The 23,283-nt window shown below is 43.3% G+C and overlaps 1 protein-coding gene across 1 annotated transcript; it reads left to right on the top strand.

Moving 5' to 3' along the window:
- Positions 1 to 4,308: 4,308 nt before the first annotated feature.
- On the top strand, positions 4,309 to 23,028 carry LOC123771023 (uncharacterized). Its single transcript, XM_045763245.2, has 15 exons — positions 4,309 to 4,466; positions 6,344 to 6,517; positions 7,475 to 7,574; positions 8,064 to 8,159; positions 11,704 to 11,978; positions 12,107 to 12,196; positions 13,219 to 13,318; positions 15,329 to 15,424; positions 16,389 to 16,663; positions 17,601 to 17,702; positions 18,061 to 18,159; positions 20,412 to 20,570; positions 20,916 to 21,077; positions 21,829 to 21,939; positions 22,647 to 23,028. Exons 1-15 carry the CDS (start codon positions 4,440 to 4,442, stop codon positions 22,785 to 22,787), a joined length of 2,007 nt encoding a protein of 668 aa, XP_045619201.2. The 5' UTR covers positions 4,309 to 4,439; the 3' UTR covers positions 22,788 to 23,028.
- The last annotated feature ends 255 nt before the right edge of the window (positions 23,029 to 23,283 follow it).

Raw genomic sequence — 23,283 nt, 5'->3', positions numbered from 1 at the left:
TAAGAATGTTAGAAACATTTGGCAAATCATTGATGCAGATGATGTGTCACAGTAACGTGGCTAAAAAATGTTGACCAAACCACACACAAGAAATTGAAGAGACGATGACGTTTCGGTCTGTCCTGAACCATTATCAAGTCGATAGTAATAATGGTGCAAAACGATTCAAGACCTCCTGTTTTGAGCGGTTTGAGACTGTTAAATGTTCGTAGGAACAAGGTCCTTGCCGTGCACTGTGCTGGAATGCTTGACGGCTCCCGCACCCTGACAATGTCGCTGGAGTGTAGTGTATTGTCGTCGGTGTTCGTGTTGGGTTACACGCTCTGCTGCATGTATTAGGGAGCAACCGATACAGGCACACCTGTATCGTGATCACACCTGTTATAGGTGTGATCATGAGGGTCATTTGTCTGCAGCGTGCGACGTGGAGCAACTGATAGGGTGCATATTTTTCTCGCGGAGGATATTCCGCCCCTGTTGCCTTCGGACGGGTCTGAGGGCGGAGTGGGTATTGTGCCCGAGGTGCCTGATTGCCTGTCTGCTGCTCCGCCTGTTGAGGCGAGTTCTACGGCTTGTGCGACACGTCTGGTAACTGCCGTGCCCCTGAGGTTGTTGAGCCAGTGTGTGTGGATGTTGCGCTGTCGGCTGCGCTGCGTGTAGTCGATGATGTCCCGGTGGAGGTCCATGTCCGGCCCCTGCCTGGCCTGTGGATGTGGTCTAGGCTCCTGGGGGCGCAGGTTTTTCAGTTTTGGATGGGGATCTTCGGCCGGGGGGAGGTGCCTGCCATACCTGTGTGTATCGACGACTGCCGTTCTGATGCTTCCATCCCTTTGCAGAAACGTGCGCGCCGGTGTTCTGAGGCTGTTTCCCTGGATGACGTGGACAGTGTGGGCAATGTGGCCTCTGTGGACTCTTCGGTCAGTGTGGGTGTGGACCGTGTGGATGCAGTGATGGTGGCTGTGCCTGCGGAGGGCCCTGCTGGGAGTGGTGTGGTGCGGCCTGTCTCTAAGCGATCTCGGCGGATTCGGAGTGTCTCCCCTTCGTGGTGTGCCTTGGGAGGAGGTGGGGGAGTATGGTGCTCCAGCGTCCCCCAGCCTCGTCGGTGGCGAGGCTGTGAGGGGCTCCGAGTTGCTTCCCGTGGCCCCCTGTGCCTCCTGCTGTTGGATCCCCGCGGCGGGGGGTTGCCCCCTGGTGATCGGGACCTCGTCATAGTGCTGAAGAAGGATGTGCGCCGGGGGGCTTGGCTCCTGTGCCCAGTGGCGGGGCCATTGACGCGCCTGTGTCCCCTGCAGTTCCCCTTCCTTTGTTGCCCTGGTCTGAGGGGGGAGCCTAGTCCCGACTGCCGAGGTCGTGTCCCGATAGGGTCAGGTGTTGGGCTTTTCTCGGGATGCCTGGGTGCTCTTCCATTATCTGGGTACCGCGGGTGAAGGCGTTTGTTTATGGGGTGCCGGATAGGATGCCTCCGCTGACTGCGCCGCTTGGTGGCCGAGCGTCCTCTGCCCATATACTGTTGTGGGAAGCGTGCTGCTTGTGCTTTCCGAGGCGAGAGTTCCCTGGTAAATATTAGTAGACGTCACGGACACAACGTGTCACCCTCCGGTGCGGCACGTCTCCCTCTTCCGTCCACCTCTGTTTTCGTCCCCGCTCCTGTCTATGGCTCCTCGCAACCACCACTTTTGAGTCTTATTCTCAACATACGCGCGTCTCCTAACATCTGTCCTGGTGCAGTCATCGGGAGGACACACCCTTCATGTAAACTACACCTACTATCAAGAAGAGATACACACATAATATTCAGTTCAAATTTAGTATCATAGTTGCACCTGCCTTCCTGGTTGAGCTAATGTGGGCAGTCGAATTCCAGGTATTAAAAGGTCTTGACTGCGTGGTTTCCTAATAATTTCCTGGGGTTTAACTATAACCACTGGTCTGGAGCAGATTTAAAATTCATTTTGCCTCGTAGGGCGAGTTTATTCGACAGCGCCACTCATCCTGTGAGCAAACATACCGCTATACCAGCATGCACAACACTCCCCAATAGGAAGAAAACCCGCTGGGTTGTTCATCCTATCACTTGTACCTAGACACAAGTGGTACTTGCCTAACTGTCTCAAGTGAACACCTCCTCAAACAAGAAGATTAACTTGTTTGCCTGTTTTTCTCAAGGCTGCTTTTGAATCGGTGCAGATCTTCTTGAGGTTATCTTGAGATGATTTCGGTGCTTTAGTGTCCCTGCGGCCCAGTCCACCGCCAGGAAGCAGCCCGTGACAGCTGACTAACACCCAGGTACCTATTTTACTGCTAGGTAACAGGGGCATAGAGTGAAAAACTCTGCCCATTGTTTCTCGCCGGCGCCCGGGATCGAACCCGGGACCACAGGATCACAAGTCCAGTGTGCTGTGTCCGCTCGACCGACCGGCTCCCTCTGTGGTCCAGATCACTACACCTTTAGCACTTCTTTCAGGGAATCTTAGAGGCATAACAATAGCAGTTAGCTCTGCTTACGTTGCCGAGTCATAGTTCCCAATACGTGCCTTTTCTTCATTTTTATCTTGAAAGACTTGCTTCTTTATAAATTTCCTCAAGGTGTTTATCCCTCATTTCTTGTGGTATCATGTGTTCCTTTACTGTTGCTGGAACTATTATTATGCTAGCAGAGATCGGCACTAACAGAGATCAGAACTATAACTTTTTTTTAAATTTTGCCCCGAGGGGCGAGTTTATTGGGCAGCGCCACTCATCTTGTGAGTGAACGTACCGCCATAGCAGAATGTACAACACTCCCCAATAGGAAGAAAACCCGCTGGGTTGTTCATCCTGTCACTTGTACCCAGACACAGCTGGGACTTGCTTAACTGTCTCAAGTGAACAGCTCCTCAAACAAGAAGATTATCATTTATCAACCCTTAAAAGCTTACGTTATCTTGCGGGTGCAAAATGGGGAAATCTTTTAAGAACAGTATCAATATTTGACAAATAGTGTTTTCCTAACTCAAACAATGTGGGGTTTATTAATCTACACATATTCCTAATGTCTCGCAGGTAACATGTTGTAGTATTAAAACAATCGTGCTACACCGAGCAGTAGCCTCGTGCCGTCATGTAGAACAGTACAGGTATCCCCGCAATACACAGTTGCTACGAGTGCCAGACACACCTGTGTAACTATATACTAGTTACAGACCAGTATGCACAGGTGTATAACGTTTCCATCACCTGTTGTTAACTCGGAGTTTATTGGAGTTCAGACTGAAAAGCAATTATTTTTAACATATGTGCAGGTGGGGTTTCAGTGTTCATGTTTATATCTAGATACAAGTGTCTGTCCCAGATACTGGCGTGTTAACGTACAAAAATGTACATTCTAAACTTTTTACCCTTAACGCTTCTTCACAATACAGGTAATCTTAGGGACGATATTTTTCATAATATTAAAATCCATGAGTTCAACCTATCCTCCTGAAATGACTGTATAACAACTATTTGGTCGAACGTACAAAGAAACTGTTGTAGCCACAATGTGCACGTTTCTTCCTATTCATTGTTGTTGAAGGTAAGAACAAAAAAATTAAGCAAACCCCAAACTTGAACATTCCTAATGTATGTATTATTGCAAGCACATGTTAGTTTTTTTAACAAATAGGTACAGGAATAGACGACTGTCGACTCTAAGTTAGTAGGCTGAGAGCTTTCCCTTCCCATAGCTCTAAATATATATGCTGGTTAGCATTGTAAATGTGTGGCCACGTCTGTGGTAGAAAAAAAATAGCTCTAAGCCTTACCCACTAGTTTCCCCCTGGAATACCATCCACCAATCGTTTAACAACCAGTTTACCCAATTACTAGTGAAGAGATATACAGTTCGTGCCAAATCAATCCTCCCAGATTACAATACCAATCTTGGCCAAATGACTGGCGAGTGTTACCACTGCGCCACAGGGAGGCAATTTTTTTTAACATGCTATTTGGACTAATTCAATAATACAAGACGAACGTTGTTTGGGGTCACCAGTCAATTTCTGTATCTTTGACCAAACAGTTCCTGTAAGTAGCATTATTGCAGGATGGTGATCATTCATCACTAAACAGTAAGCACTAGTATACTAAAGTCCTGTACATAGTCCAGAACCAAACTAAACTCTCTGCGTATACACTGAAATACACCTCCCAACATACCCTTATATACACCTCCCAACATACCCTTGTATATAGTAAGCAAGCCTTATCACTGCGGCCACTAATCAGTGGCGCAGACTTTTCACAACGGGGTTTTTAGTATCAAGATAATATTGTTTCAGAGACGATAACAACTTTCCCTCAGTTGCCTGGCTAAGGGTGGAGAGTGCGCGTGTGTGTCCAGGCGCACCCGAGCTGAATTTGTTCCATCGAATTTACTGGAAAGTCTTGTTGACATGTGGAAGCGCAGGTGAACAGAAACCATGGGGAACAACTCGTCCAACCCGCAGGTAGGAACAGTTGATAACGCAGCAGAAGCTGAAGAAATAAACTTTGCTGTAATTTCTGCAGCCCGTCCTCATAAACTAAGGCAAAAAAAAAGTGATTCCATGCACTCGCTAAACCCCCCTATTTATGAATGAAAAGCAGGTTTACACACGACTCACCAGATGACGTTCGAACACATCTCGAACAATGCTTAGCTGACGACTTGTGTTTGAACCATAACGCTGTAAGCAGCCTGTCCTCCAAACAAAGATCCAAAAGTGATTCCATGCATCCGCCAAACCCCCTGTTTATGAATGAAAAGCGGTTTAGACACGACTCAACTGCTGACGTTCGAACACTTCCGGAACAAGTGCTTCACTGACGAATTTTGTTCGAATCACAACGCCATAAATGCTTCACCCACGTACTACAAATACAAATAATCGCCAACAGAACCTAAACACCTCACCTAACCTATCCTATGCCTATATATACAAAATATGCTAATACTACAAATACAAATAATTGCCAACAGAACCTAAACACCTAACCTATGCCTATATATGCACAATATGCTATTATAATAATTAATATTTGAGAAAATTCCCGTTTTGAATGAACAGCATGTAAAAATTTGTGAATGCGTCTGTGGGGTCGACCGCTGGAGGTAATGGACTAGAGTCGAGGACGGGTTGCAACGCTGCATACGTTTTGTTTCTCGTTGAAAGCTACAAGAAATGTTCAGTAGAAAGTGAAATAACGTTATAGTGTTCCGTTATTATAGTTCAATATCGAAACAAAATACATTATTATTCGATTTGTTAATTGTTGTTCGGTAAAGATATAAGCAACGTACCCACCGATGAGTTGTTATATTTGCAAGTGGCACCTGCTTCAACACATACAAGCCACATTGTACCTCTTCTCTCCCACAACCCTCCCCCATCTTCCCTACCACATCTTTACCCCCTATTCCTCCGCCTCTCCCATTATTTCCCAACCCTCCCCACCTGCTACCTCGTAGACACACATTACCATTTACATATTTATAGAAGAGGTACATGGATGCACCCGGGTCTTTCCATTCCCTCTCGTTTCACCATTGTTCCTCTCTTTTCACACTTTTTCCCGATCTTCTCCTTTGACCCCCTCGTCCCCAGCCCTTGAAAATTGCCTGGTGGTGTCCTTACATGCTAATAGTTCTTAAAGAATTTAACTTACTACCCCGACCAACATATGCACGTCCCATAGCCTAGCTTAGCCCTTTCCCCCTTACAAATTTAGGCGAGGCTAGTCTTAATCGTCTGGCATTGGAAACTTGGACAGATTGTCCGTCTGTCTGACAAACAGGCGCATTCTTATAGATATATATTTATCAATGTGTGGCCTTCGCAGCGTGGAATTCAATATGGCGGCCGCGGACGTATCTATATATTTTATATTTTGGAATGTACAATTAATATTACGTTCGATTTGGGTGCGTTAGCGCTATTTTCTTACACCGTAGAAACATGGGTCAGTGCATTCGCTGGGGCGAATGACTATAACGTAATCCTTTGATTTCATGAATAATATTAATCAAATTTGATTCTTTAAGATTTGGGAAGGCTGACCGCATCGCCGATCTAGCTTGGTGTTAGGCTATCAACAGATGCCTCACCAACCAGCAAGTTTACCTCCGCCTAGAATATAGTCCATATTACTGTAATAGGAAACGCGTGTGTATAAAGCAATAATTTTGTGCGACATTAACATTTTACTGTACATTGTCTTTGTTATAATAATTGATTTCCTATTTGTGCACGTTAAATAAATCATCATCATCCACCACACCATCTGGTTTATAACATGCTCTTAACATATTTTGAACATAATGTGTTTCCGTTTTACAACATTTCAGGAAAATCGGATGAGCAGAAGGCTATCCAGGACTTTTCTTACTAGTGTCAGTGGCAGTAGTGGTGGCAGCAGTGTTAGTAGTGGTGGCAGTAGTGTCAGCAGCAGTGGTGGTGGTGTGGCTAGTGGCAGCGGCAGAGGACGCCTATCCATAGTCCATCCCAACTCCTCCAACTTGGTAAGACATTTACGAGACTGCTTCTACCCAGGAAGTAACGTGTAAACTGATGTACTAAATCGCCCGAATCCTAACCTAACCGATGACCCACGAATAGAAAGCGGGACATTAATTTTGTGAGCCGCTATATGATTTTTAGTACATCAATGTATGGCGTTCGGAGATATATATATACGTCAAAATGCGATGTACTGCTCTACTGGATGGGTTTGCTCTTGTCCAAAACTCTGTGTGGATCGGGTTTCCCCTCCACATAGTGGTAGAGAGTGTGAGAATGAGAGAGAGAGTGAGAGAGAAAGTGAGAATGAGAGAGAGTGAGAGAGTGAGAATGAGAGAAAGAGAGAGAGAGTGAGAGAGTGAGTGTGTGGAGGGGGGGCACCATTTCCTTACGTATATTCCTCTACAAACAACGTGGCTTTTATTTTCTAAGGAACGGGAAGCCGGTTTGGCATATAAGAGGTCCTAAGCCTACTACTGATCTTTCACAGGATGTGACCCATATGCTAGTTACCTAACTCACGGTTACTTATTTATTGGTAGGTGAATACAGTCATTCGGTGAAAAGAAACGTTACCCTAACGTCTCAGTCTTACCTCAGGAATGGGACGCGGGACCTTTCGGTTGTGAATCAACAGCGCTAAATACTGGGTTACAGAACCCTTTATATTTATGTAGTTGTGCATGCAACCTGTCCTCCTACAAAGAACGTCGCTTTTCGTTCGTATGCGTTACACAAGGCCAAAATTTGTCGTACTAGTAAATGTAAGCGGCTGGCGAAAGTGACGTACTGTCCCGTTTTCTGTTTTGGGTCCTCTGGTAGGTTAGGAGAGGACACTTTAAATTGAACGTTTTCTTGACGTTGGGAAATCTTAGGAGGACGGGCTGGTGTGTGAACTGTAACATATGAACGCACGCGCGTGAATGACGACTTCTCTAACATGTTAATGTGATAAACAGCTGCTGGAAGCCGTTTCTGTGGGAGACGTGGAAACCCTTCGACGGCTAGTGGGCGCCGGAGCCAACCTTGAAGTCTGCAGCCACCGACAAGGCGAAGAGGGTTAGTAGTGTCTGCTTGCCTGCTCTCCCCCTCACATACACACACACACACACACACACACACACACACACACACACACACACACACACACACCAGAATAATCTAGATCTTGCTTTCATTATCACTTCGGTCTACTTTCACCTTGTCAGCTCCTGGCCTTATTACGGTAGCTGCTATGTCGTGATTGGCTATATAAACTATGTACTAATCTACACGGCTTTTGTTTGCATCACATTATTTCATGTTACATTAGTATTTTACATTCAACTGTGCAAATAAGCGAGTGAAAACTTATGAGAAAAACCTAAATAATTTGTATTTCAATGCCTAATATAAATCTTAAATACTAGACATTATTTTATATTTCATTAAAATGAATATATTAATCTGGCATGTTTGGAATTACAACTACCTGTCAAAATGTAATTATCCAAGAAGTTACTCCAAGAGCCACCTAGTTCGTTGAGCTTATACTACGTCTTCCGTCAGACATGCGGTGCCTACATCTTGCTAGCTGGGGCGGCCACGAGGACCTCGTTCGCATCATCCTAGACAGTCGGGCGGAACGCGAGGCTGTTGCTCAAGGTAACCCACTCATTCACCTCACATTCACCTCACTAGTGACACCTCACATTCACCTCACTAGTGACACCTCACATTCACCTCACTAGTGACACCTCACATTCACCTCACTAGTGACACCTCACATTCACTAGTGATACTCGTCATCACATGCTCAATCTAACGCGTCAGAAATTGGTTCAAGGATGCATGTATTAGTCTTCGCTCGTGATTGGCTCATATCGATCACTGCTGGTGATCGATATGAGCGGTTTATCACTTATTATGGGCGCTAGTGGAGAGGGTTACAGAGGCACATAATGGGCTCAGGGACTGAACCCCACAATTCATATAGCTAAGGATGTTACAGTCTTGATGAACTAGTTACAAAATTCAATGCACATCCGTCACCTCAACAATGGGCTCGAGACAGACCTCAAATACAGTTTCTAATTTAAACAACCGAGATATGTGGAGAGCTAGTGTCCCAATTGATATGTTTATCCTACACATCACTCCCCCCCCTATCCAATGGACTGCGGTGGATAGGTTGCAGGCGATGAGTCACAATAACGTGGCTAAAGTAAGTTGACCAGACCACACACTAGAAGGTGAAGGGACGACGACGTTTCGGTCCGTCCTGGACCATTCTCAAGTCGATTGACATAGATAGGTTAACTGCGCAAATGAAAAGATTAATGTTATCACCTTACAGTATCAGCAGAGAGAGTTTTGCGACTCCTCCGTTATCACGCAAGCACCAAACTTGTTTTATTAAGTGTTGTTTATCTTTAATAATACGTTACTGCCATAACTAACCCGGAGGACCCTTTACGTCAATGACGTGCTTTCACTATCTCAAAGCCACTCAGAACAAGTGCAAACACCGATATGTGATAGATTACAACTTCTATAGCGGACAATATTTTATAAACCGACGAATATTTCGTACTTACGATCACCAGCATTCTCAGCCGCCAAGATCGACGTCCCACACACACACACACAATCCTCCCGGGGACATGCGAGCCCTTTGTTCGGGAATTATAGCCTCTCCTCGACAGGGACGGACGTGAGACGTCAAACTTAAATTTCATCACACCGGTACACGACCACTGGCTAGAGGATTATCAGCTAGCTGCCAGAGGCTTCGATAATGGAGGTAGCTGGTTATACACTGGGTACCGAAGCAAGAGGACTCAACCTCAGGCCGGGAAGCGCAACACACTGACATGGACACTTTCATAGAGGAAACAACCGCGGACATACTTATCCAATCAGCAACAGCCGGCCGCTTCAACCTGTCCTCAGGCCAGGCTCCTTGAAAGCTGCTGCCGTCCCGCCAAAACGCGTTGATTAATTTTAACGTATATTAAACATAGGTTTGTTCTTAGTTATATATTAAAGTTTTATGTATAACCGGGCGCAGGTTAGGTTCTGTTGGCGATTATTTGTGATTGAAGTACCTGGGTGAAGCATTAACAGCGTTGCGGCTCGAACAGAAGTCATCAGCAAAGCGCTGTTCGAGAAGTTATCGAAGTCATCAGTTGTGAGTCGTGGGTAAACGTTTTTCATTCATTAACGGGGGTTTGGCGGGTGCATGGAATCACTTTTGGATCTTTGTTTGGAGGACGGGCTGTATTTGTAAAATGTAGGCGAAGCATTTACAGTGTTGTGGATCGCACAAAAGTCGTCACTTGTTCCGGAAGTGTTTGGATGTCATCAGTTGTGAGTAGAGTGTAAACCGTTTTTCATTCATAAACAGGGAGTTTGGCAGGTGCATGGAATGGACTTTGGCCTTTGTTTATGAGGACGGGCTGAAAACCCGTTGGTTGAGTGCACATCTTGTGGGCTCTCATTGGTTCTTTCAAATAAAGCCTCTCCTAGTTGGTCGAATGTTATTCCGAAGCATCCCAGACATCGACTGGTTCGTTTACATTTTATATTCTAAAACATTTGCAAGGGGGCCTGACAGCTGAGTGGACAACGCTTCGGATTCGTAGTCCTGTGGTCTGGGTTCAATCCCTGGTAGAGGCGGAAACAAAGTCCCCCTGATGCTCGTGTTTACCTAGCAGTAAACAGGTACCTGGGAGTTAGACAGCTGCTACGGGTCGCTTCCTGGGGGTGTGTAACGAAAAGGAGGCCTGGTCGAGGACCGGGCCGCTCGAACGTTAAGCCCCGAAATCACCTCAAGATAACCTAAAGATAAGAAGATCCCCTTAACAAACTGACTTTCCAACACTAAAGCTTAATATTAATCATAGTAATTATAATTATATTGTCTTTACTTACAACCGTATATGAAGAAAAACTGAATAATTAAAAAAATAATATAATATAGGTATTTGCACTTGATGAAGAACAAGGCTGATAAAAGCATTGATAACAATCAAATTGATAACAACGATTGATAACAAACGAAGCTTAAACACACTGTTTTATTAACGCAACAAATATTTTAACATTTTCACACAGCGTCATCCCAGTTAATTTATAATGCGAAATTTACAAAGCTTGATAATACCTGGATCTTACCAGGGTAGGGTCTCGAGAGTTCTTCTACTCCCCGAGCCCGGCCTGAGGCCAGGCTCGACTTGCGATAATTTGGTCCAACAGGCTGTTGCTTGTAGCTGCCCGCAGGATCACAACCCGTCCTCTTAAAAATAACGTCACTTTTGGCTGGTATGCGCACTATGGCCAAATTTGGACGTAATTTGAAATGAAATCGACTCACAAAAGTGACGTACTGTTCCGTTTTCTGTTTGAGTCGTCCGGCCCTCCTCGGACAGCTTAGAAGAGGAACATTCAATTAACGTTTTTCATAACTTTTGAAACTTTATGAGAATTTCCTGCCCACCTAACCTATCAGAGGACCCTTAACTTACTGTTGTTGAAAAAAAAATCCCAAATTTATTTTGATTTTTTTTTTCATTTTCAAATTACGTCTATATTCGGCCATACGGGTAAACGGCCAAAAGCGACGTTCTTTTTACGAGGACAGGTTGCACATATATCCACTTCAGCACGGTTGGTCCGGCACTTCTTGCAAGAACTTAGCTAATGGTTTCTTGAAGAAGTTCACCTTCATTCCGGCAATAAATCTAATGCTTGTTGGGAGAATATTAAACAACCGTGGACCTCTGCTTGTGCCTACGGCACCTCTATTCCTCACTGATTCTATTCTACATTTCCTTCCTAATGGTCCAGGATGGACAGAAACGTCGTTGTACTATTATGTATTAGCGATAAGACCTACCATTAATGTATGATGACTTACTGTAAATATGTAGCTCTTGTAATAGCACTTTCTCTGTAACTAGCTGACATTGTAACTATATGGTGTGAAGCATAGATGAAATTGTTTATGTAATAATCTAAGATGAGGTCTGATAAAGACCTTTTGTGCCCTCTGTAATGCTTTTTGCGCTACCGCTCACAGGATGAGTATGGGGTGCACAATAAACTAGCGGCCTTCGGCGACAACAAATCAAATCAATCGTTGTTTCGTCGCTTTCTGATATGTGGTTTGGTCAACACATAACGCGAAATACTACAATATTTTCTACAGGTCGTCGAGCCGTTCACTGGGCAGCGGTTGGTGGCCACGTGCAGGTGTTGCAGGTGTTGCAAGGCAAAGGTTGCCACATGGCAGCTCTGACGAGTGAGGGCTCGACTGCGCTCCACCTGGCGGCTGACTACGGCAACCTGGCGGCTGTCAAGTGGCTAGTCCAGCAAGGACTAGACCCAGGCCTCAAGGATATGAAGGGCTGCACCGCCACGGATCTAGCTAGGGCAAGTCGTCATACTGACATCTGTGAGTTCCTGCTTACGGCACATATACAGGTGAGGAAGCAGCCTACTAATCCTTACACTGCTCAGTAATTAATCCTTACACTGCTATATATAGCAGATATCCTACCACTATCCTATATATATAAATGCCTAACAGGCTTTTTGTTTACTGTTGACAGAGAACAGGTCGGTTGTATGTAGGAAACCAGGACGCTTATTTTGCTTCCCCTGTGCACAATAATAGAATTCAACCCGACGCCGCCACACAGGTATGTGTCCACTCTTCCTATATTGCTATATTTAGCTGTTTATGCTAACACACATATCCCGCCGCTATTTGAAAATATAAATTATATTGGCTGACTCTGTATATGCAGTTGTGGTAGTGGTAGGATAGTGTAGCAGTGGTAGTCGTAGAACAGGTTCAATAGTGGTAGTCTCTCAATAGTGGTAATAGGTAATAGTCTCTCAATAGTGGTAATAGTGGTAGTCTCTCAATAGTGGTAATAGGTGGTAAAAATTTGTACATCCTGTCCCATTTTTGAACAAGTTCAGTAGTGGTAGTCTTAGAACAAATTCAGTAGTGGTAGTCGTAGAACAAGTTCAATAGTGGTAGTCGTAGAACAGATTCTACAACTATCACTACAAATTTAAAAAATATCGAGTTTTTTAAATATCGTTTATATGTCATGCTGAACCTAGTAATTCAAATTCCTTAATTAATGTCAGATTTGAATTAATTCATTCGGTAATTAATGTCAGATTAACTACACACACACACACACACACACACACACACACACACACACACACACACACACACACTTTACATCTGTTTCTATCACTCATCTTTAATCAGTATGCAGGAAAGTTACTGCAGAGATGTTGCTTCTCATTGAAATTTTGATGTAATATGCAAAAAAGATTTGGTACTGGGGTAGAGCATTTGAAACTTTAAGGGACCTATATTTTGTCTTTTCATATTTACAAATTTGCACTTTTGAAATGTTTATAAGACAGATTGCATAAAAAAATGCAGAACAAAAGATAAATAAAAAATGCAATATTATACAAAAGATATGTCTGCAGTTCCTTGCACCATCAGTAATTTCAAGAACAAGATGCAAGTTATTACCCAAATTACATCTTTTGAAATCTCATGCTTAGTCAATCCGAAGAAAAAAATCTCTGGTTAGATTTATGACAATTCAAATTTTAATAATCAAAAAAATTAAAATTAAAAAATGTAATACCTCTTTAATTATTCTTTGTGATCCCATGTTGGAGGCAGATGTTTGCCGCGGCCACAGACGGAGACCTGGCCACCTTGGACAGACTACTGGACGAAGGTGTGGACCTGGGGGTGAGCAGCACCAGACCTGGAGAAGAAGGTAAGAGTCGTAGGTCATCCAACGTTGCAGTGACGTTATTATAACCTGACAACAACGTTGCAGTGACGTTATTATAACCTGGCAATAACGTTTTAGTGACGTTATTATAACCTGACAACAACGTTGTAGTGACGTTAATATAACCTGACAACAACGTTGTAGTGACGTTATTACAAAATGACAACATTGTAGTGACGTTATTACAACTTGATAACAACGTTGCATTAACGTTGTTATAGCCTGACAACAACAACAACCTATATTGTAGGTAAGTTGACGAAATAGTATTAATACTATCATTTTAGGAGGATAGACTATCGCAACCCGTTCTCACGAATTTAAGCACATTTTACCATATAAATCGCATTTTGACGTATAAATCCCCCAAAGGCCACAAAAATAATGTGCTAGAAATCACAGCGTCTGCCAAAATTGACATGAAGTTCTGTTTTCTATTCGTGGGACCTTGTTTACGTTAGGTTTGGACAATTTAGTACACCGGTTTAGTGACGATGTGAACGCTCGAGAAGATAGGCTGTGATATCTTGTGTATTACTGCCTCCTTCTATTCCATCCTCTTCCCCCAGTTTATTGCCCTTCCGAGTACTATATAATCATTAGGGCTTATCCCTTTCTCCTCATAATTATCTTGCCTTACATTGCTTATTATGAAAAGGAAAAGTTTATCAGGCCTCTCCAAGCAACAGCCTGTTGGACCAAGCAATCACAAGTCAAGCCTGGGGGAGTAGAAGAACTCCCAGAACCCCATTAAACAGGTATCGTGTAATTTAATTATCAGGAGAAAGCACTAATCCCTTTCGACTATATATATATATATATATATATATATATATATCACTTGGACAGGAAAAAAATAATGATTTACGATAGGACGGAGGAAAGGAATTGTGCCTAACAACTTGGACGGTCGGGGATTGAACACCGACCCGCAAGATGCGAGACTGTCGCTCTACCGTCCAGACCAAGTAGTTGGAATTTATCATGTAGCGTTAGCTGCCAACAATTCCCTGAGAAACAATGTTAGAAGGTGGTTTCATTATGACGTCATGTTCCACGATAACTGAAGATCAACAGATTATGATTATTACAGACTGAAGATTAACAGTCTCCGTGGTGTAGTGGTAAGACACTCGCCTGGCGCTCCGCGAGCGCTATGTCATGGGTTCGTATCCTGGCCGGGGAGGATTTACTGGGCGCAATTCCTTAACTGTAGCCTCTGTTTAACGCAACAGTAAAATGTGTACTTAGATGAAAAAACGATTCTTCGCGGCAGGGGATCGTATTCCAGGGACCTGCCCGAAACGCTACGCGTACTAGTGGCTGTACAAGAATGTAACAACTCTTGTATATATCTCAAAAAAATCTCAAAGATGTCTTGTGATAGTTTCGGGTTATCGTTAATTTATAGTCGATAGCTTATTAGTAATTTGGATATATTGTTATTTCAAATATTGAGCCGTTTTGCAATAAATCACTAGGAAGGCGCAAGTCAAGGTGTTTCGTTAAAATAAATTATGATATACAACTGACATGTGTGTTAGTATTATAAATTTTATTTGAATTTGTGGTATAAGGTTGTATAATCATACACCTGGAGGTACACTCTACTTCTCGATGAATATGCACTTGTTTACTTTAGCTCTGCAATATGTTCAGGACTAATATAGATTTGCTGGTTGATGAGTATAAGCTATAATGGTGGTCAGAGGTTGACAGACCTGAAGCCTAACCCCAAAATATATCATTATAAAATTTAAATCCATCATTCAAAATAATATGCCACCCAAAAAACTTTGACAAGTATCTCAAGTTTACAGACTGTGGGTAATTATATAGGAAAACGCTGTAATTATCCCATTACAAATGTAAATTGCTTAGTTTTAAACTACATTAGTGTCAATTTCCCGCCAACAGCATGGGAATGCGAGTGTATTACCAACGAGTTAAAGTATATATATGTTGACAATTAGATTCTTTTAATGCTTGCAGGCCTCTGTCCGCTACACATAGCCTCATGGGGTGGCCATGCTGGATTTGCGAGGAGAATACTGGAGAGTAATGTCGACCGCGAGGCTGAGGCGAGAGGTGAGGATGGCTGGTGTGATGTCAGGCGAGGATGGAATGCATGATGTCCAGACCACACGTCAGAAAGTAAAGAAACGACGACGTTTCGGTCCGTTCTGGACCATTCATCATCAAGCAGTGTGATGATGGTCCAGGACGGACCGAAACGTCGTCGTTTTTTTCATTTTCTAATGTGTGGGTTTGGTCATTATATCTTCAGCCACGTTACTGTGACGCATCGTCTGTGACAGGTGTTGACACTAAACACATTTATTTATTTATTTATTTATATATATATATACAAGAAGGTACATTGGGTTTGTGAGAATACACATGTGTGGTGCAAACATATGTTTGCCAACGTGACTCATTCTATTCTAGTGGTACCTGTCAAACAGGTGTTTGACAGGTACCACTCATGACAGGTACAGATCTGGATGACTGTAAGCTTATAAGAGACATACTATCTTATAATTATCAGTCAATCACTTTAACCTCAGTACTTAATAAATTCCTGGTAAGAATTTTTCTAGATTAAATTGTACAGCATTTAAAGTCAATAACCAGTTTAAAATTCCAAGCCTACATTTTTCTTTTGTAAAAATCAGTAATATTAAAAAAATTATACTTACAAAAATTAATATGGATTTTTTTTAGTAATCACATCTTTAATGTATATTAAATAAGACTAGGCCATTCTGAGGCCTAAATGATTATACTGAAACATTAACTGCCCTCACAAACCACCTGGATAATTTAGATATTTGTAATGGCCTGAAAAGCATACATTATGGATCCAAGCGAGTACTAGGTATGTATATTCGTGGGTAATATTTGCAACCTCTATAATTTATGTAATCTATAACCTTGTAACTTTTGTAAAGTTTGTAATTTCATTGTAAGGCTAAAATATTCCACTGCAGGTCAACATGGCCGACCTTGAGTATGTGTTGAGTGACTAGACGATTATAACACCCTTCTGCAGGTCGTCGAGCCGTTCACTGGGCAGCTGTTGGTGGCCACGTGCAGGTGTTGCAGGTGTTGCAAGACAAAGGTTGCCACATGGCAGCTCTGACGAGTGAGGGCTCGACTGCGCTCCACCTGGCGGCTGACTACGGCAACCTGGCGGCTGTCAAGTGGCTAGTCCAGCAAGGACTCGACCCAGGCCTCAAGGATATGAAGGGCTGCACCGCCAAGGATCTGGCTCATCAGGCCAGATACACTGATATCGTCGACTTTTTAAGGATTAAGGAACCTCTGGTAGGATGTGTGTGTGTGTGGTTGAAAGTTTCCTCTCCTAACCTGTCTGCGTAGGCCGGAGGACTCAAACAGAAAACGGAAGAGTACGTCACTTTTGTGAGTCGATTTCATTTTAAATTACGTCCAAATTTGGCCATAGCGCGCATACGAGCGAAAAGTGACGTTATTTTTAAATGGACGGATTGCAGTGTGTGTGTGTGTGTGTGTGTGTGTGTGTGTGTGTGTGTGTGTGTGTGTGTGTGTGTGTGTGTGTGTGTGTGTGTGTGTGTATACTTTCCCAGTTTGCACTTGCAGTTGCGTGCCATTTGTTCAATACAGTGACATGTTTCACTCGTTTTCCATATCATATTTACCATATTTATCAAGCTGTGTATCTAATTGGCTTCGAGAACTTCCTCATCTAGTTCCTACCACTTAGTTACGACTCTTAGACTGACACATGCAGGTCGGCGTTCAATCCCCGACCGTCCAAGTGGTTGGGCACCATTCCTCACCCCCCTCCCCCCGTCCCATCCTAAATCCTTACCCTGATCTCTCTTCCAAATGCTATATAGTCGCAATGGCTTGGCGTTCTCTCCTGATTTATATTATTGTTTTTAGACTGACGAAGTTCCTTCTGACATGTTGACCAGACCACACACAAGAAGGTGAAGGGACGACGACGTTTCGGTCCGTCCTGGACTATTCTCAAGTCGATTGACTTGATCGACGGGTAATCGACTTGAGAATGGTCCAGGACGGACCGAAACGTCGTCGTCCCTTCACCTTCTAATGTGTGGTCTGGTCAACATACTTTAGCCACGTTATTGTGACTCATTTCCTTCTGACATGACTCGTTGTGTTTCTAACTTCTAATTATGTTAGTCGGTGCCTTTAAACCCTCATTTATGATGCGTTAGCAGAGAAATCTAATTTTTATTAATTGCCTCCCTGGAAGCCCCAGTACGAGGACTTCACCACCATCAAGTGGCTCGGGGAGGGCAGCTTTGGACAAGTGTATATTGTGACTAAACACGGCAAGCTACAGGTCCTCAAGGCGGTGAGTTGCTACTATTAATAATGACAAAAACTTGTAACGAAATAAGGACACATCATTCCTGGTAGATTTTTTGTTATATTCATTTTTTCTTAAGATTTTGGGTAGATGGGTTGTTAAAAGGGTAAGTTTGTATCTGCTATTTAACTGTCCACTTTCTCAAAGTTTGATGTGGTCTTCTTAACTTTTGAAGTGGTCTTCTCCGCAATTAGTCACTTTTTTTCCTTAGTGCACCTCATTGTGTATATTTAAATGACCCTCGTCTCTACAAATGAAGGAACTCCTTTTGTACACTATTCAATACTAAAAATAAATCAGATACATCAATATTTGTCCATTAAGTGGAAGTGATGGTGTTCAGATCAACATGGGGCGCCTGGCGGGGACGCTGAAGGTGGCAGCCGAGCAGGAACTTCAACTCCTTCAGACAATCCGTCACCCCAACATCGTCACATACATGGTGAGATCTTCTCTCTCCTCCGAGATGGAGGTATACCGCGTGCGAGTCCAGCAAAGGGCGATTTCCAAGTGTAGTAGAGCTTTTTTTATTATTTTATTTTTTATTATTTTCTACCACAGACGTGGCCAGACATTTACAATGCTAACCAGCATATATACATTTTCTTCTGTCCTCCATGGACAGGGTGAGAGAAGTGTTAAACATATAGTTCAAGGGTTTATTGAACACTCAACCACAGAAGGTGATTTGGTGCTTTTAAAATGCTAAGCTAACCTACATACGTAAATACATAGATACACAGATTTACGTATGCCCTACATAAAGTGTTTGATGTGTCTTTTACATAGTGTCATTAATGTACATTCACAAAGGTGAAATGTAATTCTGATCAGCTTCCATATATACTTTATACCCATACATATACATACACACACACACATATACATACATATATACACACACATGCATTCACATACATTTGTCTTATTTACTCTGACAGGGTGAGATAGCTGATAAAGAAACTAATGTGCAATTAAGCACTTAATCACTGAAGGTGATGAAGGTGCTCTTACAAGCTCAGGTTATATAGTTACATCATACATATACATTGTATAATTGATATATTACATGGTCAATCTTGGATACAAGTCCAATATATCATCAAGTGTTCCAGTACTCATATAGTAATTACAGAGTTCAGCATACCTGAGCTCAGGAGGGCGAAAGTCGGTCACCAGGTCGAGCTTTACACGGAGAGCTGGATATATATGGCGTTGTATTCTAAGAGTTGGATACATGGCGTTGTATTCTAAGAGTTGGATATATGGCGTTGTATTCTAAGAGTTGGATATATGGCGTTGTATTCTAAGAGTTGGATACATGGCGTTGTATTCTAAGAGTTGGATATATGGCGTTGTATTCTAAGAGTTGGATATATGGCGTTGCATTCTAAGAGTTGGATATATGGCGTTGTATTCTAAGAGTTGGATATATGGCGTTGTTTTCTAAGAGTTGGATATATGGCGTTGTATTCTAAGAACTGGCTGATTGAGGTGGTTGTCCTGTTGGTAATCTTTACTACTGTGGGTGAGTGTTGCTTTAGATTTAGCTACTCAGAACGAAGTGTCCATGTAGCACGGGCTATGGTGAGCCCGTAATGTCGGGGGATTCTTCCCTCATTATGATATTTGATCCCAGTGGGTGAGGGACTGTGGTGATATTAATATTAAAGCGACTTGTACGAAGAGCGTTTTGAGCATAAATGTGTACCGGTGGTGAGCATGGAGAGGACCTGGTGACCAGGTCAGTCTGTTGAGGGGTCAGAAAGTGCGCCTTGTAAGCCTGATTAACGTGAAGACAGATTATTATAGATTCATGGTGGAGGTGGAATCCTTCATTGTGTGGCATCATTTATCTGACGGCGTTGTTAGGACAATCTGTCCTTTCAACTAGTAAGTCGTTAGGGTAATATATGGTAACCAGCGTATCAAATGGGGCCTGGTAGCCTGGTGGATAGCGCGCAGGACTCGTAATTCTGTGGCGCGGGTTCGATTCCCGCACGAGGCAGAAACAAATGGGGAAAGTTTCTTTCACCCTGAATGCCCCTGTTACCTAGCAGTAAATAGGTACCTGGGAGTTAGTCAGCTGTCACGGGCTGCTTCCTGGGGGTGGAGGCCTGGTCGAGGACCGGGCCGCGGGGACACTAAAAAGCCCCGAAATCATCTCAAGATAACCTCAAGAAATGCAACGTGCTATGAGATGTTCGTACGTTTCTAATCAGGTTAGGGTGTGGGATTTTACACGTGGTGGCAAATCGGCAAATCAGAGTGTATTAGAAGAGATATACATATACCTATTATTATTTTCAATGAGGTACCATATGATCTAGGTTGACCAAACTATACACACTAGAAAGTGAAGGGACGACGACGTTTCGGTCCGTCCTGGACCATTCTCAAGTCGATTGTGGACTTGAGAATGGTCCAGGACGGACCGAAACGTCGTCGTCCCTTCACTTTCTAGTGTATGGTTTGGTCAACATATTTCAGCCACGTTATTGTGACTCCTCGTCTGCACATGATCTAGGCTTTTAGGATAAGACAATTACCGATTCAGTAAAGTAATAAGCTGTTCCCCAGACTCAAAAGCAAAACGTAGCAGGGTTAATTAGGTTAATTAACACAGTTACATACATATTTGTTATTGCACTTGGTCCTTCCCATCACTGATGTCACCGTTGGCTCACTATACAGGGTGGAGGAGTGAATGGCACCGACCTCTTCATCCTCCTGGAGTACTGTGCTGGCGGAGACTTGGCTAAACTCATCGAGCAGCGCCAACAAGAGTCAGGCCAACCTTTCCCTGAGACGCAGATTGTGTCCTGGACTCTCAGTATTGCCTCAGCACTCAAGGTAAACTCTCAGGTGACCTAGAGGTGCCTGGATGGGCTTAGGGGTGGCGTGGGTGAGGTGTGTGGATGACCTTAGGGGTGCTCATGGACTCAGCAGTACAGTTGTTGGATGACATTAGTGGTAGTGTGGTGATGGATGACATTATGAGTGCTGTTGTGGAGGAATAATATTAGTGGTGATAAAATTGCACCTCTTCAAGACGCTTCTGTTGACATATCTTACGAGAAATAGTTGATAGCCTCTGATTTCAGCCCTGACGAGGGAACAATTCTTTTTACCTAAAGTCAGGCTTCACACACTAACACAGCATGTAAGCCAACTATCCTGGAGCTTCTACCCCCTCAGTATCTGCACGAGAAAGGAATCCTGCACCGGGACCTGAAACCCCATAACATCTTCCTCACCCGCGGCAGCAAGTCGGTCAAACTTGGCGACTTTGGTTTGGCTCGCGTCACAGAGGGCGAGATTAACCTCCCTAGGACTATGGTTGGCTCCCCAGCATATATGGTAGGTCCATATAGTGTGTGTATTTTAAGTACTACAGTGTATATAGGAGTGTATATGGTTAGGTCTAGTACTGCATCCAGGAGTGAAAGTCCAAGAGATCCAACAGTACTGTTGGTGGGTTGGGTTAATCCATATATCCAGCTGGGACAGCCCCATCGTGGATACAGAAGTTACAGATTTGCTCAACACAGCAATAATACCCAGTGATTTCACTCGTCTCACAGCCACGAGTGCTCCCCATTCCGAGGAGTTTCATTTGTCAGTCCCCATGACTGCACAGGCACACATATTGATTTGCAGCACCTCCGTATTGCCGTGACTCTGTCCCAATTAAACGCTGTATAAGTATATTTGCAGCAAAGTACCGGTAGATGCATATAGGCTGTATTCCTTGCCTAATGGAATAGCCAAGCAATGAGGCACAAGCCTCGACGAAGTCAACAACATATTTACTGGGCTTCACAGCTGCCCATCATGCAGCAGAGAAAGAGCCTGCTGGTCGCCCAGATGGAATTATTCTCCGCCCTCCAACTAGTACTGGTTACTCTCACTACTGGTCAAGGTGCCACTGTCTAATAAGTACAAGGAACTGGACCACCTGTATAACTGATACAGTATCACTGAAATCGTAGCCTACTTTATTATCTTTTTAACTAATTTGCATACAGTTCCAGAAACTGTAACCTACGGTTCCAGGAACCGTAACAGTCCTCCCTCACTATCAATTCCAGTTCCGTACCTCTCCCTACAGAGTCCGGAGGTGGCTAACGCCTTGCCGTATGACGGCAAAGCAGACATGTGGTCCCTAGGCTGTTGTCTCTACGAACTGGCGACGCTGGAGCGAGGCTACCCTTATAACCAGGTCAGTGGCTGCGATACTTGCGTTTTCTATGCATTTTCACAATTATAAAATAGTCTCACATACGACTTTGGCTCACAACCAAAGCATTCTGGGTTCGAAACACGGAGTGGGACAGAGATTGTTAGGTATGTGTCCTTTCACCTGATGCCACTGTTCACCTAGAAGTATATAGGTACCCAGGAGTTTAGGCAACGATTACGGGTTACATCTGGGAATGGTCAGAAATTGGGCTAGGGTTACGTCGGAAAGTCTATACAGGCTTCCTGTCCCAGACAATGGGAAACCATAACGGGTATATACTAATGGTATACTTTAGTCCAAAACAGTGGTTTCAGACTTAATATTTTAAATAAATATGTTTGTGGTGGTGGGACATGGTCTAGAATTCTGGGGCCGGATTCAGGAAGGTACTTACGAAGGTTTTTCCTCTTAGCTAAGAACGTTTTCCCTCTTAGCGCCTTCGTGGCGGCTACGTCCGTATTCAAGTAGCTACACTAAGTGGAAAAACCTTTGTAAGTTCATTCCGGGATTTAAGTGTGGATCATTAATGGATTTTTATGTACAATTATAAAATTTATAATATTCTTTAGTAATTACATAAATATTATTAATAATCACCGTGGAAAATTATCAATCATGAAGTTTTAACGTGATTGTAGATTATGATTATAACTCACACAGCCATAACTAGTGAAATATTTTTTCAGGTATCCCTTCCCGGGGAATTCAGCAATGGGTTTAAGGATACAGTGGTGTCGTTATTAAATTACGATCCTGATAAGCGGCCCAGCGCTGCGGACCTGCTGGTGAGCCCGTTCCTCCTGGCCTTGGCGATACTGAGGAGATAACGGCTTCCTTTTTATTTCCCTCCTCACTCAATGCCAACATTGTTTCACCCAAAGACGGTGACATCAAGTCCTCAGGAATGAAGGTCAAATACAATGTTATCGAGTAGTCCACTACGGGCTCACCATAGCCCGTGCTACTTTGAACTTTTTGTTCCAGGTAGCGAATCTTGAACAACAACAACATATGCTTCATGCTTATGTATTTATTGTTGATAAATACATTAAAAACTATTCGAAAGTTTGTAGACTTTAAATAGTTACAAAATATACAGCACACGCTGGGTAGTTTAGTCAACTATTATTGTGATCTTAATTATCTTTAAAAGATATTTACCAAATCGAACAATTTCGGCTTACTGTGACACGCTTTTATATAGTAACCTCGCTACACTGAACTACATAATAGGTTGAAATTTTATATAATTTTATATGTCTCAATGTTGAACATGTTCCGTGACGAATTATCTGTTCGGATAAGCCAATCAAAGTTGTTGTG

This window comes from Procambarus clarkii, chromosome 65 (assembly GCF_040958095.1).
Source record: "Procambarus clarkii isolate CNS0578487 chromosome 65, FALCON_Pclarkii_2.0, whole genome shotgun sequence".
Taxonomy (NCBI): Eukaryota; Metazoa; Arthropoda; class Malacostraca; order Decapoda; family Cambaridae; genus Procambarus; species Procambarus clarkii.
This window is presented reverse-complemented; position numbering and strand designations above follow the sequence as displayed.

Excerpts from the sequence above, each read along its gene's own strand:
- LOC123771023 (XM_045763245.2), top strand. The coding sequence starts at position 4,440 with ATGGGGAACAACTCGTCCAACCCGCAG. Across the intron at positions 11,979-12,106 it reads TGCTTACGGCACATATACAG|AGAACAGGTCGGTTGTATGT; the intron begins GTGAGGAAGCAG and ends TACTGTTGACAG. Across the intron at positions 21,078-21,828 it reads TTGGCTCCCCAGCATATATG|AGTCCGGAGGTGGCTAACGC; the intron begins GTAGGTCCATAT and ends CTCTCCCTACAG.